General features: G+C 44.0%; 1 protein-coding gene across 1 annotated transcript in view; it reads left to right on the plus strand.

Annotated features, from left to right (window-relative positions):
* LOC140740300 (complement C3-like) overlaps positions 1 to 15,947 on the plus strand; it is a 250,059-nt gene that overhangs the window by 113,134 nt on the left and 120,978 nt on the right. Inside the window, exon 17 of the mRNA XM_073069454.1 lies at positions 14,103 to 14,300. Coding sequence (XP_072925555.1) covers positions 14,103 to 14,300 — 198 coding nt within the window. The remainder of the gene's footprint in view (positions 1 to 14,102; positions 14,301 to 15,947) is intronic.

Genomic DNA, 15,947 nt, shown 5'->3' on the forward strand with positions numbered 1-15,947 from the left:
AAAAATGATTGAATGACAGAGCAGACTCGATGGGCCAGATGACCTAATTCTGCTCCTATGTCTTATGGTCTTTTAGGGACTGAGACAGGGCAGGTGACAGAAGTTTGTATCAAGGGACACTTTGCATCTAATGATCATACTGCCATTAGCTACAAGTTAATTATGGAAATAGATAGGTTTGGTCCCTGGGATGAAATTCTAAATTGGAGAAATGCCAATTTTGACAGTATCAGAAATTATCTGAGAATGTGGATTAGTAAAGATGTACTTGATAAGTGGATGACTTCAAAAGTGAAATTTTGAGAGTACAGAGCTTGTATGTTCTGTCACAGTAAAAGGCAAAGGTAACAGTTTCAGGGAACCTTGGTTTTCAAGAGATACTGAGGTCCTGGTTAAGAAAAAAAAGAGGTGCATAGCAGATGAAGGCAAGTAGGAAGAAATGAAGTATTTAAGGAGTACAAAAATGTAAGAGGACACTTAAGAAGGAAATCAAGAGGGCTAAAAGATATGAGGTTGCTCTAGCAGACAAGGTGAAAGAGAATCCTTATGGCTTCTATTGATAGATTAAGAGCAAAAAGATAGCAAAGGACAAAATTGGTCCTCTGGAAGATCAGACAGGTAATCTATGCATGGAGATGAAAAAGATGGGGGAAGTTATAAATGGACTTTTTACATTTGTATTTACTCGGGAGACAGACAGAGTCTATAAATGTAAGGCAATGCAGCAGAGAGGCCATGGACCCTATACAGGTTACAGAGAGGAAATATTTGCTGTCTTGAGGCAAATTAGGGTAGATAAATCTCCATGCCTGTCTAGGAGTTCCCATGGACCCATTGCGAGACTAGTGCAGAATTTGCAGGGACCCTAGCAATGATATTTAAAACATCCTTACCCACAGGTGAGCTGATAGGCAATTGGAGGATAGTGAATGTTGTTATGCTGTTTATGTAAGGATTTAAGAATAAGTCATGAAACTATAGGCCAGTGAGTCTGGCATCACTTGTGGGAAAGTTATTGGAAGGTATTCTACGGGACTGGATATATAAGTATTTGGATAGACAGGAACTGATTAGGGATAGTCAACGTGGCTTTGTGTATAGTAAATCTTTTTATAGCGTTTTCAAGGAAATTACTAGGAAAGTTGATGAAGGTAAGGCAGTGGATATTGTATGCATGGACTTTAGCAAGGCACTTGACAAGGACCCACATGGGAGGTTGATCAAGAAGTTTTGGTCACTTGGCATTGAAGATGAGGTAGTAAATTCGATTTAATAATTTGGCTCATGTATGAATTTATCAAAACTTGGAGCAGGATCTGGACCAGCTGGACTGAAAATGGCAGATAGAATTTAATGCAGACAAGGCACACAAAATGTTGGAGGAACCCGCTACAAGCATTAGGAGTTCTGATGAAGGGTCTTGGCTCAAAATATCAACTGTTTACACTTTTCCATTGATGCTGCCTGGCCTACTGAGTTTCTCCAGCATTTTGTGTGTTTTGCTTTGAAATTTCAGCACCTGCAGATTTTCTCATGTTTGTTAATGCAGGTAAGTGTGACTTGTTGCACTTTGAGAGGGTAGGTCTTACACAGTGAGTGGGAGGGCACTGAGGAGTGCAGTAAAACAGAGGGATCTGGGAATACAGATTCATAATTACTTGATAGTGGTGTTACAAGTAAATAGAGAGGTGAAGAAAGCTTTTGGCACAATTCCCTTCATAAATCAATATATTGAATACCGCAAGACCATAAGGCAGTGGAGCAGGATTAGGCTATTCAACCGATCGAGTCTGCTTTGCCATTCCATCATGGTTAATCCCGGATCCCACTCAACCCCATACACCTGCCTTATTGCCATATCCTTTGATGCCCTGATCAATCAGTAAACTATCAACTTCTGCTTTAAATATATCCATGGACTTGGCTTCCACCGCAGTCTGTGGCAGAACAGTTTACAGATTCACCTCTCTCTGGGTAAAAGAATTCCTCCTTACCACTGTTCTAAAAAGTCACCCCTCAATCTTGAGGCTGTACCCTCTAGTTCTGAATGCCCCCACTATAGGAAAAACCCTCTCCACATCCACCCTATCTAGTCCTTTTGTTAGGATGAAATTGTATAAGATGTTGGTGAGGCCTAATTTGGAGTATTATGTGGAGTTTTAGTCACCTACCTACAGAAAGATGTAAATAAGATTGAAACAGTGCAGAAAAAGCTTACAAAGATGTTGCTGGAGCTTTCCCTGGTTCAGAGGGAAAGGGTTGAATAGGTTAGAACTTTATTCCCTGGAACATAGAAGTTTGAGGGTAGATTTGATAGAGGTATACAAAATTATGAGGGGTATAGACAGGGTAAATGCAAGTAGGCTTTTTCCACTGAGGTAAATGCTGTGCATTTAGGGTGGAAGGTGAAATGTTTAAGGGAAACAAGAGGCGGGACTCCTTCACTCAGAGGGTGGTGAGTGTGTGGAATGTGCTGTCAACACCGAGGTCGATAGGCAGATGGATGGGAGGGGTATGGAGGGCTGTGGTCTGGGTGCAGCTCACTGGGACTAAACATTAATGGTTTTGCATAGACTAGATGGGTCAAAGGTCTTAGACCATAAGATACACAAGCAGAATTAAACCATTTGGCCCATCAAGTGTGCTCTGCTATTTTGTCATGGCTTATCCATTTTTCCTCTCAGTCGCAATCTCCTGCCTTTTCCCCATATCCCTTCATGACCTTAATAATAATCTATCAAACCCTGCCTTAAATATACCCAGTGACACCTGCCTATGGCAACAAATTCCATATTCACTGCTCTCTGGCTTAAGAAGTCCCTTCTCATTTCTGTTCCAAAAGGACAGCACTCTATCCTAAGGCAGTGTCCTCTGGTTTTAAACTCCTCCACCTCTCCACTTCCACTCTATTGAGGCATTTCTACATTCAATATCAATGAGGTCACCCCTCATTCTTCAGAATTCCAGTAAGTAGAGGCCCAGAGATATCAAACATTCCTTGTATGTTAAGCCTTTCAATCCCAAAATAATTTTCATGAACCACCCCAATGTCTTTTTTAGACATGGACCCAAAATTGCTCACAATACTCCAGGTAAGGCCTTACCAGTTACTGAACCTACAAGGGAACATTCTATCTTAGATCTGGTCCTGTGTAATGAGACAGATAAAATTAGTGATCTTGCCTCCTCTTGGAAAGAATGATCACAGTATTACTGAGTTTCTCATACAAATAGAGGGTGCAGTAGTTCAATCTAAAACCAGTGTATTATTGTCAGGAACAGGGACAGGAATGGACCCAAGTGCAGGATGCAGGCACTGAAGTACTAAGGGTAGGACAGGAGGGAGATGCCATGGCATGCAAGGGGTAATGTTGGGGTTCAGGCAGATAGAGAGTCTTAGTCATGCAGGCAGAGAAGGATCCCAGAGGCCAGACAGAAGGCAGGGTCTTGAGATACATGGCTTAGCTGGAGGAGTGCGCCCCACCCCGAGCAGGCCGCATATGTCCTGGGTAGGGCCGCCTCCCAGGCAGAAACACGGAGGCCTAGGCAAGACGCAGACTCCCAGGCAGGTGCAGGGCACAACCCATCAGAAGCAGGAGAGGGAAAGAGGAAGAACACCCCGCCTGGCAGCGGCAGGCCAGCCAGACCTGCCCGACGGAGGCAACGGAGAGGAAATGGCAGAATGCCCCACCGGGCAGCAGCAGTCCGGCCAGACCTGCCCGACAGAGGCAGAGGGGTAGAACAGGGACTAGGTCCAGGGTGACCAGCACGACAGCCATGATCCCCAGGTAACTCGGGAAAGGCAGGCAGACAGCACCACAGCGCAAGCAAGGCAAAACGGGCAGAGCAGCAGGACCAGCGCATACAAGAAAAAGCAGGGGAACAAGACCAACCTGGACAGAACAAATACAGAGCAGGTCAGAACCCGGGCAGGGTAAACAGGATGCGGTGCAGATCAGAACCCGGGCAGGGTAAACAGGATGCGGTGCAGATCAGAACCCGGGCAGGGTAAACAGGATGCGGAGCAGATCAGAACCCGGGCAGGGTAAACAGGATGCGGAGCAGATCAGAACCCGGGCAGGGTAAACAGGATGCGGAGCAGATCAGAACCCGGGCAGGGTAAACAAGATACGGAACAAAACGACCACCCACCTGGTCTCAGTCCCAAGGCCCCTTATAAACACCTTCAGCTGAATTGGCCACAGGTGTGCCTCCTTAAGCCAGGAGGAGCCTGACTGGCTCAAGGGTGACGGGAGGGACAGCTGCAAGACCCGGAGTCCAGCGTCCACGGACCGGATCAAGACCCGGAACGCGGATCACGGACCGGTCCGGCCTCCGACAATTATGCCTAAACAATGGAGACTACAATGGGATGAGGGAGAATTTCGCTAGTGTCGACTGGGAACACAGGCTATATGGTTGGCTGGTTGAGGAACAGTGGAAGACTTTCAAATAGATTTTTCCCAGTGCTCAATAAAACTATGTTGCAGTTAAAAGCAAGGACAGTAAGGATGGGGGGAGCCAGCCTTGGATAATTAAGGAAATAAAACAAGGCATCAAACAAAAAGTTCATGCATACAAAGTTGCCAAGAGTACTGGGAAACTGGAAGATTGAGAAAACTTTAAAAAATAACAAAGAACCACTAAGTGAGCAATAAAGAAAGGGAAGCTAGAATATGAAAACTAGCACAAAATATAAAAATGGATAGTAAAAGTTTTTATAATTATATGAAGTGGAAAATGGTGGCTAAAGTGAATGTAGGTTCCTTGGAGGACAAGAAGACAGAATTGATATTGGGTAATGAGAAAATGGCAGAGGCTTTGAATGACTATTTTGTATTGGTCTTCACGGTGGACAACACATCTGACATGCCAAAGGGAGATGTTATGGATGCAGTGGGAGGTGAGGACCTTGATACAATAGCTATCACTAAAGAGGTACTGCTGAGCAAATTAGTGGGCCTGAGGATAGGTAAGTCCCCCGGTCCTAGCATAATGAAAGAAATGGCAGAAGTTTTGGTGATAATTTACCAAAATTCTCTGGACTCTGGGCAGGTCCCAGCAGACTGGAAAACAGTGAATATCACACCACTGTTCAAAAAAGGATGTAGGCAAAAGGCAAGTAATTATAGGCCAGTTAATTTAACATCTGTAGTTGGGAAAATGATTGAAGCTATCATTAAAGAAGAAATAGTGAGGCATCTGGAAAGAAGTGGACCATCAGGCAGACGCAGCATGGATTCAGCAAAGGCAGGTCCTGTTTGACAAACTTACTGCATTCCTTTGAGGATATAATGAGTGCAGTGGATAGTGGGGAACAGATGGACATTATTTGCTTGGATATCCAGAAGGCATTCGATAAGGTGCCATATAAAAGACTTATCCATAAGGTAAGGATGCAAAGAGTTGAGGGCAATGTATTAGCATGGATAGAGGATTAGTTAACCAATAGAAAGCAGAGATTTGGGATACATAGGTGTTACTCTAGTTGGCAACAAGTGGTGAACGGTGTGCCACAGGGGTCGGTGTTGGGCCTGCAACTGTCCACGATATACATTAATGATCTGAAAGAGGGGACCAAGTGTAGTGTATCTAAGTTTGCTGATGATATTATATTGAGTGGGAAAACAAATTGTGCAGAAGATATGGAGAGTCTGCAGAAAGATATAGATAGGTTAAGTGAGTGGGTAAGGGTCTAGCAGATGAAGTACAATGTTGGTAAATACGAGTCATCCACTTTGGAAGAACAGATTACTATCTAAATGGTAAAAAAAATTGCAGCATGCTGCTATACAGAGGGACTTGGGAATGCTTGCACATGAATCACAAAAGGTTGGTTTGAAGGTGCATTAGGCTATCAAGAAGGCAAATGGAATCTTAGCCTTCATTGCTAGAGGTATTGAAGTTAAGAGCAGGGAGGTTATACTGCAACTGTACAGGGTGTTGGTGAGGCCGCACCTGGAGTACTGAGTGCATTTCTGGTCTCCTTACTTGAGGAAGGCTTTGGAGACGATGCAGAGGAGGTTCACCCTTTTGATTCCAGAGATGAGGGGGTTAAACTATGAGGAGAGATTAAGTCGCCTAGGACTGGTTGGAATTCAGAAGAATGAGTGGAGATCTTATAGAAACATATAAAATTATGAAAGGGATAGATAAGATAGAGGCAGGAAAGCTGTTTCCACTGGTAGGTGAGTCTAGAACTAGGGGACATAGCCATAACATTTGGGGGAGTAGATTTAGGACAGAGATGAGGAGGAACTGCTTTTCCCAGAGAGTGGTGAATCTGTGGAATTCTCTGCCCAATGAAGCAGTGGAGGCTACTTCAATAAAATTACTTAAGACAAGGTTAAATAGTTTTTTTTCATAGTAGGGGAATTAAGGGTTATGGGGAAAAGGCAAGTAGGTGGAAATGAGTCAATGGCCAGATCAGCCATGATTTTATTGAATGTTGGAGCAGGCTCATCAGGCCAGGTTGCCTACTCCTGCTCCTATTTCTTATGTTCTTATATTCTTATGTTTCCTTCTTGGAAGTAGGAACTCTCATGGAATACCATTGATGTATTAAACCTGATAATGGCTTTAATTAGTGGTGGTGGGAAGAGACCATAAGACAAAGGAGCAGAATTAGGCCATTCAGCCCATTGAATCTGCCTCACCATTACATCATAGATGATCTCTGATTCCATTCAACCCCATATACCTGCCTTCTTGCCATATCCTTTAATGCCATGACTGATCAAAAAGCGATCAATTTCCACCTTAAGTAAACCTATCAGCCTGGTCTCCAGATAGTGGCAGAGCATTCCACAGATTCACTACCCTTGTTTCTTGCTTGCTTTGGTTCTGTCTTGTAGTGTTCTATGACACTATGACAAGGGAAATCAAAGACAGCATAAAAGCAAAAGAGAGGGTATATAATATAGCAAAAAGAGGGTATATAATATAGCAAAAATCAGTGGGACATTAGAAATTTAGGAAGCTTTTAAAAACCAACAGAAAACAACTAAACAAATCATAAGGAGAGAGAAGATGAACATAGAACATAGAATAGTACAGCACAGTACAGGCCCTTCAGCCCACAATGTTGTGCTGATCCACATACTCTGCCTCCCATATAACCCCCCACCTTAAATTCCTCCATATATCTGTCTAGTAGTCTCTTAAATTTCACTAGTGTATCTGCCTCCACCACTGACTCAGCCAGTGCATTCCATGCACCAACAATTCTCCAAGTAAAAAACCTTCGTCTAATATCCTCCTTGAACTTCTCACACCTTACCTTAAAGCCACGTCCTCTTGCATTGAGCAGTGGTGCCCTGGGAAAGAAGCGCTGGCTGTCCACTCTGTCTATTCCTTTTAATATCTTGTATACCTCTATCATGTCTCTTCTCATTCTCCTTCTCTCCAAAGAGTAAAGCCCTAGCTTCCTAAAACTCTGATCATAATGCATACTCTCTAAAGCAGGCAGTGTCCTGGTAAATCTCCTCTGTACCCTTTCCAATGCTTCCACATCCTTCCTATAGTGAGGCGACCAGAACTGGACACAATACTCCAAGTGCGGCCTAAACAGAGTTTCATAGAGCTGCATCATTACCCCGTGACTCTTAAACTCCATCCCTCGGCTTAGGAAAGCTAACACCCCATAAGCTTTCTTTACTACCCTATCTACCTGTGAGGCAACTTTCAGGGATCTGTGGACATGTAACCCCAGATCCCTCCGCTCTCCACGCTACCAAGTATCCTGCCATTTACTTTATACTCTGCCTTGGAGTTTGTCCTTCCAAAGTGTACCACCTCACACTTCTCCAGGTTGAACTCCATCTGCCACTTCTCAGCCCACTTCTGCATCCTATCAATGTCTCTCTGCAATCTTCGACAATCCTCTACACTATCCACAACACCACCAACCTTTGTGTCATCTGCAAACTTGTCAACCCACCCTTCTACCCCCACATCCAGGTCGTTAATAAAAATCATGAAAAGTAGAGGTCCCAGAACCGATCCTTGTGGGACACCACTAGTCACAACCCTCCAGTCCGAATATACTCCCTCCACCATGACCCTCTGCTTTCTGCAGGCAAGCCAATTCTGAATCCACCTGGCCAAACTTCCCTGGATCCCATGCCTTCTGACTTTCTGAATATGAAGTTTATATGAAATATGAAGTTAAGCTAGCTAATAATATAAAAGAAGATACAAAATGTTTTTTTAGATATATAATGAGTAAAGAGAGATGAGAGTGGATATCAGACGGCTGAAAGTGAAATTAGAAAGATAGTAATGGAGGACTAAACTATGGCAGACAAACTAAATAAATATCTTATGTCAGTCTTTACATCATGGAAAGTGGCCAGTAAGTGAGTGGGCCAGTGAATGAGTGGAGCTTTGAGGCTTTGACTCGAGAGGCTTCGACAAGAAGAAGCAGCGGACAACCTTGCTCCCAGTTAGCCTTTACAATGCCTCCTGAGACGGTGATGTGCCTCTCATATGAGATGTGGCAGTCTTGGGGGAACTCCACTCTCCCGATGAGTCACATCTGCCAGAACTGCATGCGGCTGGGCGATATGGAAAACCGTGTAAGGAATCTGGAGCAGCTGCTGGATGACCTTCAACTCATAAGGGAGAATGAGGCAGTCATAGATGAGAGCTACAGGGAGGTAGTCACACCTAGGCTTCCAGAAGCAGGTCGTTGAGTGACAGTTAGATGGGGGAAACGAAGGTGAGTAGACAGGTAGTGCAGAGCACTCCTGTAGCCATTCCCCTTAATAATAAGTATACCATCCTGGATACTGTTGGTGGGGATGACTGACTGGGGTGAGCCACGGTGGCAGGGCCTCCAGCACTGAGTCTGACCCTGTGGTGTAGAAGGATGGGATGGAGAAGAGGAGAGCTGTCGTCATTGAGGACTCTATAGTCAGGGGAGCAGACAGGAGATTTTGTGGATGTGAGAAAGACACCCGCATGGTTTGTTGCCTCCCAGATGCCAGGGTTCAGGATGTCTCTGACCAGGTGCATGACATTCTAGTACGAGAGGGAAAGGAACCAGAAGTCGTGATACATGTTGGTACCAATGACATAGGCAGGACCTGAAGTGTGAGTTTCAGGAACTAGGAAGAAAGCTGAAGAACAGGACCTCAAGGGGGACATTCTCAGGATTGCTGCCAGTGCTACATGATGGTGATGGTAAGAATTAGAGGAGATGGCAGTTGAATGTGTGGCTGAGGAGTTGGTGCAGGGGGCAGGGTTTTAGATTTTTGGATCATTGGGATCTCTTCTGGGGAAGGTGAGACCTGTACAGATTGGATGGGTTGCACCTGAACTCGAGGGGGAGCAATATCCTTGCAGGTAGGATTGCTAGCATGGTTCGGGAGGGTTTAAACTAATTTTCAAGGGGGATGGGACCTGGAGTGATGGAGCAGTGGAAGAAGTGCATGGAATAAAGCCAGATCTAACATATAGAGAGGCTTTGAGGAAAGAGAAGCAGAATAAAGGGTGTAAAGTTAGTAAGGTAGAAGGGCTAAAGTGTGTGTACTTCAATGCAAGAAGCATCAGGAACCAAGATGATGAACTGAGAGCTTGGATACATACATGTAGTTATGATGTAATGGCCAATACAGAGACTTGGCTGGCACCAGGGCAGGAATGGATTCTCAATATTCCTGGATTTCAGTGTTTTAAAAGGGATGGGGGGGGGGGAGGGGAGGAGGGGTGGCATTACTGGTTAGGGATACTATTACAGCTACAGAAAGGATGGGTAATGTAGCAGGATCCTCTTTTGAGTCAGTATGGGGGGAAGTCAGGAACAGGAAGGGAGCAGTTACTCTATTGGGATTATTCTATAGGCCCTCAGGTAGCAGCAGAGATACCGAGGAGCAAATTGGGAGGCAGACTTTGAAAAGGTTCAAAAATTACAGGGTTGTTATCATAGGTGACTTTAACTTCCCTAATATTGATTGGCACCTGATTAGTTCCAATGGTTTAGACAGGGCAGTGTTTGTTATGTGTGTCCAGGATGGATTCCTGTCACAGTATGTGGACAGGACGACTAGGGGGAATGCCATACTAGATCTAGTGTTAGGTAACGTACTGGGTCAGGTCACAGATCTCCCAGTGGGTGAGCATCTGGGGGACAGTGACCACCGCTCCCAGGCCTTTAGCATTATCATGGAAAAGGATAGAATCAGAGAGGACAAGAAAATTTTTAATTCGGGGAGGGCAAATTATGAGGCTATAAGGGTAGAACTTGCGGGTGTGAATTGAGATGATTTTTTTTAAGGGAAATGTACTATGGACATGTGGTTGATGTTTAGAGATCTCTTGCAGGATGTTAGGGATAAATTTGTCCTGGTGAGGAAGTTAAGGAATAGTAGGGTGAAGGAACCATGGTGATAAGAGAGGTGGAAAATCTAGTCAGGTGGAAGAAGGCAGCATACATGAGGTTTAGGAAACAAGTATTAGATTGGTCTATTGAGAAATATAGGAAGGCAAGAAAGGAGCTTAAGAAGGGGCCGAGAGCAAGAAGGGAGTATGAGAAGGGCTTGGTAAGTAGGATAAAGGAAAACCCCAAGGCATTCTTCAATTATGTGAAGAACAAAAGGATGACAGGAGTGAAGGTAGGACCAATTAGAGATAAAGGTGGGAAGATGTGCCTGGAGGCTGTGGAAGTGAGTGAGGTCCTCAATGAATACTTCTCTTCGGTATTCACCAATGAGAGTGAATTTGATAACGGTGAGGACAATATGAGTGATGTTATAGAGCATGTTGATGTTAAGGGAGAGGAGGTGTTGGAGTTTTTAAAATACATTAGTACAGATATGTCCCCGGGCCCTGATGGAATATTCCCCAGGCTGCTCAACGAGGCAAGGGAAGAGATTGCTGAGCCTCTGGCTAGGATCTTTATGTCTTTGTTGTCCACGAATGGTACTGGAAGATTGAAGGGAGGCGAATGTTGTCCCCTTGTTCAAAAAAGGTAGTAGGGATAGTTCAGGTAATTAAAGACCAATGAGCCTTACGTCTGTGGTGGGAAAGCTGTTGGAAAAGATTCTTAGAGATAGGATCTATGGGCATTTAGAGAATCATGGTCTGATCAGGGACAATCAGCATGGCTTTGTGAAGGGCTGATCATGTCTAACAAGCCTGATAGAGTTCTTTGAGGAGGTGACCAGGCATATAGATGAGGGTAGTGCAGTGGATGTGATCTACATGGATTTTAGTAAGGCACTTGACAAGGTTCCACACAGTAGGCTTATTCAGAAAGTCAGAAGGCATGGGATCCAGGGAAGTTTGGCCAGGTGGATTCAGAATTGGCTTGCCTGCAGAAAGCAGAGGGTCATGGTGGAGGGAGTACATTCGGATTGGAGGGTTGTGACTTGTGGTGTCCTACAAGAATCGATTCTGGGACCTTTACTGTGACATTCTGGTGCTGCTGTAACTTATTTTATGCTACTTATCTATTTAATACCATTTTTCTGTTACTGTCTTGTTTTTATCTAACACTTTGTTTGATTGCCTGAGAGGAAGCCAAACAGAGTTTCATTGTACCTATGTATGATGACAATAAAGATCTTTCAATTCAATTCAATGATTTTTATTAACGACCTGGATGTGTGGGTAGAAAGGTGGGTTGGCAAGTTTGTAGACGACACAAAGGTTGGTGGTGTTGTGGATAGTGTAGAGGATTGTCGAAGATTGCAGAGAGACATTGATAGGATCCAGAAGTGGGCTGAGAAGTGGCAGATGGAGTTCAACCTAGAGAAGTGTGAGGTGGTGCACTTTGGAAGGACTAACTCCAAGGCAGGATACTTGGTAGTGTGGAGGAGCCGAGGGATCTGGGGGTACATGTCCACAGATCCCTGAAAGTTGCCTCACAGGTAGATAGGGTAGTTAGGAAAGCTTATGGGGTGTTAGCTTTCATAAGTCGAGGGATAGAGTTTAAGAGTCGCGAGTTAATGATGCAGCTCTATAAAACTCTGGTTAGGCCACACTTGGAGTACTGTGTCCAGCTCTGGTCGCCTCACTATAGGAAGGACGTGGAAGCATTGGAAAGGGTACGGAGGAGATTTACCAGGATGTTGCCTGGTTTAGAGAGTATGCATTATGATCAGAGATTAAGGGAGCTGGTGTGTGTGTGTGTGTGTGTGTGTGTGTGTGTGTGTGTGTGTGTGTGTGTGTGTGTGTGTGTGTGTGTGTGTGTGTGTGTGTGTGTGTGTGTGTGTGTGTGTGTGTGTGTGTGTGTGTGTGTGTGTGTGTGTGTGTGTGTGTGTGTGTGTGTGTCCTTAACTCCTGATGGGTTAAGATCGTTAAGGGTTAAGAGGTTAACATTGGGGCGCCATCATGACAAGCTTTTTGCTCCGATATTTTGGTGATTGCTCATCAGACACCGTGTCTTGGGCATCTGAAACCTGGCGGAGCCCATCCCAGCCCATCCCGGTTGGATTCGAACTCGGGAGCCTTTGCTCCGAAGTCCAGCGCTGATGCCATTACGCCACCAGCTGGCCTAGAATACCTTCCAATAACTTTCCCACAATTAGGTTTAGACTTGCAGGCCTATAATTTCCTGGCTTATGTTTAGAGCCTTTCTTAAATGGCTGAACAACACTGGCTGCCCTTCAATCCTCTGGTACCTCTCCTGTCACTAAGGATGATTTAAATATCTGTGCTAGTAATGCTAAGGCTTTATAAAGCACTGATGAGGCCTTACTTGGAGTATTATAAGCAGTGGTGGCATTGGGGGGTTGGAAGCAGGGGTTCAGAGGAGGGTCATGAGAAAGATTCCCAGAATGAAAGCATTAACGTATGAGGACCATTTGATGGCTCTAAGCCTGTACTTGCTGGAGTTTAGAATAGTGAGAGGTGAATGGTGAAAGACTTAGAGTGGATGTGGAGAGAATGTTTCCTATAGTCAGGGAGTCTAGAAGCAAAGAGCACAGCCCTAGCATAGAGGGACATTCATTTGGAACAGAGGTGAGGAGGAATCGCTTTAGCGAGAGAGTAGTGAATCTGTGGAATTTGTTACCACAGACGGTTGTGGGGGCCAAATCATTGAGTATATTTTGTTATGACCCCCTCCTTTGTGAGAATTGCAAGAGCCCTAGTCAAGGGGGGGTCAACTGACCCAAGAGGAGGAGAGACGTGCGGAAGACCATGTTTTCCCGAGAAGCAGAATAAAGGCGACATTGACTATTGTCTCATGGAGACCACGTGAAAAGCCCTCGGGCAAAGTGGGCTGGTTGAGAGAGAGATCGCATCACCTGCAACCTGATTGACACCTGCGATCCCGTGGAGAAGTATAAAGGAGGGTCTGAGGGGGGGACAACCCTCAGACGCACCAAGAAGACGCACCAAGGAAACACACTAAGGAGAAACGCTAGAAATCCTGCAACAGCGTTTTAATAGCTACAGCTGGTGGTGGGGTCGTGTGCGTCCTTCCCTTGCCTGGGATTGGCTACTTCACCACGGAAGACGGCTTAGCTACAGGGGAGGCCACCGACGAGTGTTCATTCCCCAACGAGGCTCTGACAAACTGAACTACTCCAGGTTGGAAACCCGATCGGGTAAACTCTTAAATCCCTCTCTCTGTCTTTCTAACAAAAGTGCACCAACGCGACACTTCAGCCGGCAACTAAGTGAAACTGCCGTGATCTAAAAGACTTAGATATCCAGCGAACGATATAAAATCTACATTACCCCTAGACGACGATCGAGCTTGTGTTTTGAATGATTATTATTACACCGGTGTTTTAGATTGAGTTTTGACGATGTATATGATCTGAATGTTTTGTATTAACCATACGTTTGTGCCCCTTTTTGAATAAAACGTTTGAAAATAGTAGCATCCGACTCAGCTGATCCCGCTATCTTTGCTGGTAAGTTACCTGGTTACGAGGTTACGTAACAATTTAAACTGGAGATTTATATGTACTAGTTTAGGCAGGGTGTGAAAGGTTATGGGAAGAAGACAGGAGAATGGGGTTGAGAGGGATAATAAATCGATGATGTTGGGCTGAATGGCCTAATTTTTCTCCTCTGTTTTATGGTCTTAGATTCCTCACTCTCTATCACAAATTTTATGAAGTCTTTTTTAATTTTGTTTTTAATTGCAGTGAATAAGTTCACGGACATATCCTTGCGTAGATGTTGCAATGCTGGTATGAAGGACAACATCATGGGCTTCAGCTGCAGTAAAAGAAAGAGATATATAACTGCTGGGAAAGCCTGTGCAGATGCCTTTGCAGAATGTTGTGAACACATTCACCGATACAGACAGCAGCTTGATAAAAGCAGTATGACGTTAGGTCGAAGTAAGCACTGATTTGTTTTTCTCTCTTAACCATTCCAATTGAAATAATAGCACAATGTGAAATACTTTATAATATTTTAAAACTAAAAGGCTTTATAAACTTTATGAATGCAGAAAAAATTGAAATGTTTTGTGAGAGGACATTGTGATGACAATAATAGTAACTTTCTCTTTAGAATAATGAAAAGCAAATCAGAAATGTAACGTGACTGATTAATAATAGAAAATAATTGAACATTGTTTCAATAGATTTCAAAGTTCAAAGTAAATTTATCATCAAAGTTTATGTCACCATATATAACCCTAAGCAATGGGATGAAAACATTACTTGAGGTAAACTGAAATGAGGAGTTGTGGTTGAAATCAAAATTAGCCATTATTGAAGTAAAGAGCACACTCACAGAGACAAAGGGCCCAGTGCTGCTGCTAATTATTTTGCCCGATATAAATTGTGGCTGTGTGATGGATCAAATGATGTTTGTTGTGATTCCATCACTCAGATCATATGAGGTCATCCACTTTATGTTTTGCCAGTGTGGAGTAAGGAAAGGAAATGGGGTAAATCTGGGATGGACTAAGCCTTAGTATCACAGAGGACACAGGCCTGGAAGTTGAGGAAGTTTGTTTAGAAGCTGAGCCTGAATGTAAAGGATTGTTTGAAAGTTATAGGCCAGAAAGTGATTTGTCAAGAGGATCAGCTGTGCAGAAATATGTGGTTAGATATAGAGGGTTAGTGGTGTTTTTATTGGTGTAAGGAATGATGGATGGGGTTTCTCAGGTGGGAGGATGCTGTAGAGAAGTAGTTAATAGTTTTAGTGGATGTTGGGATGCGGATTAGCAAAGGGGGATGTCATAGTACAAATTGAGCTCATTGTCATATACATAAGTAAGCATATGATAAATTTACTGCAGCATCACAGGGACATAGCATCAGATACACAAGATAAACACAATTAAACAAGATAATTTGTGCAATATTATACAAGAAGTAACACAATTAGACCAAAAAATACAAATTCTATTGTGGTGCTGAGTGGCCAAAGTTGTTATTTTGTTGCTAAACTGAGATAGTGAGCAGAGACAAGGATGTTAGGTAAAGGTTTGGAGGGATGGTCTGCTTGTGTGGAGGGTTTATGAATTTACAGGGGGCATGCAAGTTAGTGGAGGGTGAGCTTTATTGGATCAATTGTGTGAATGTAGCTAATGCATATGCACCTGATTGATCGTGCAGTGATTCAACTGGTCCTGCTACACATGGAAGACTCTCCTTATACATGGGCTTTTGGGTGTAAGTTGTTTCATAGAGGTGACCCCAATTCGTTGATTATATTTATTTCATTTAGAGATGCAGTGCAGAACAGGCCCTTCTGGCCCAACGAACTGCACCAGTCAGCAACCCACCTGTCTAATGAGTGAGTGAGACCTCCGTCAGTCTGTGTTGACTATGGATGTTGCATTCTAGTTGTCTAGATACACAAGCCTGTACAGTACAATATGGAGGGTAATCTGTTGCTCGTGTAGCAAGCTCCCCCTCTCCATGCATCTGATGAACCCAAAGGAATGACAGAGACTGTTACAGTTTCGTACCCAAGGCATTGCAGGAGTTGTCAGTTAGCATTGAACTCAACATAAGACTGCCTCAAGAACT

The sequence above is a fragment of the Hemitrygon akajei genome, chromosome 16 (assembly GCF_048418815.1).
Source record: "Hemitrygon akajei chromosome 16, sHemAka1.3, whole genome shotgun sequence".
Lineage (NCBI taxonomy): Eukaryota > Metazoa > Chordata > Chondrichthyes > Myliobatiformes > Dasyatidae > Hemitrygon > Hemitrygon akajei.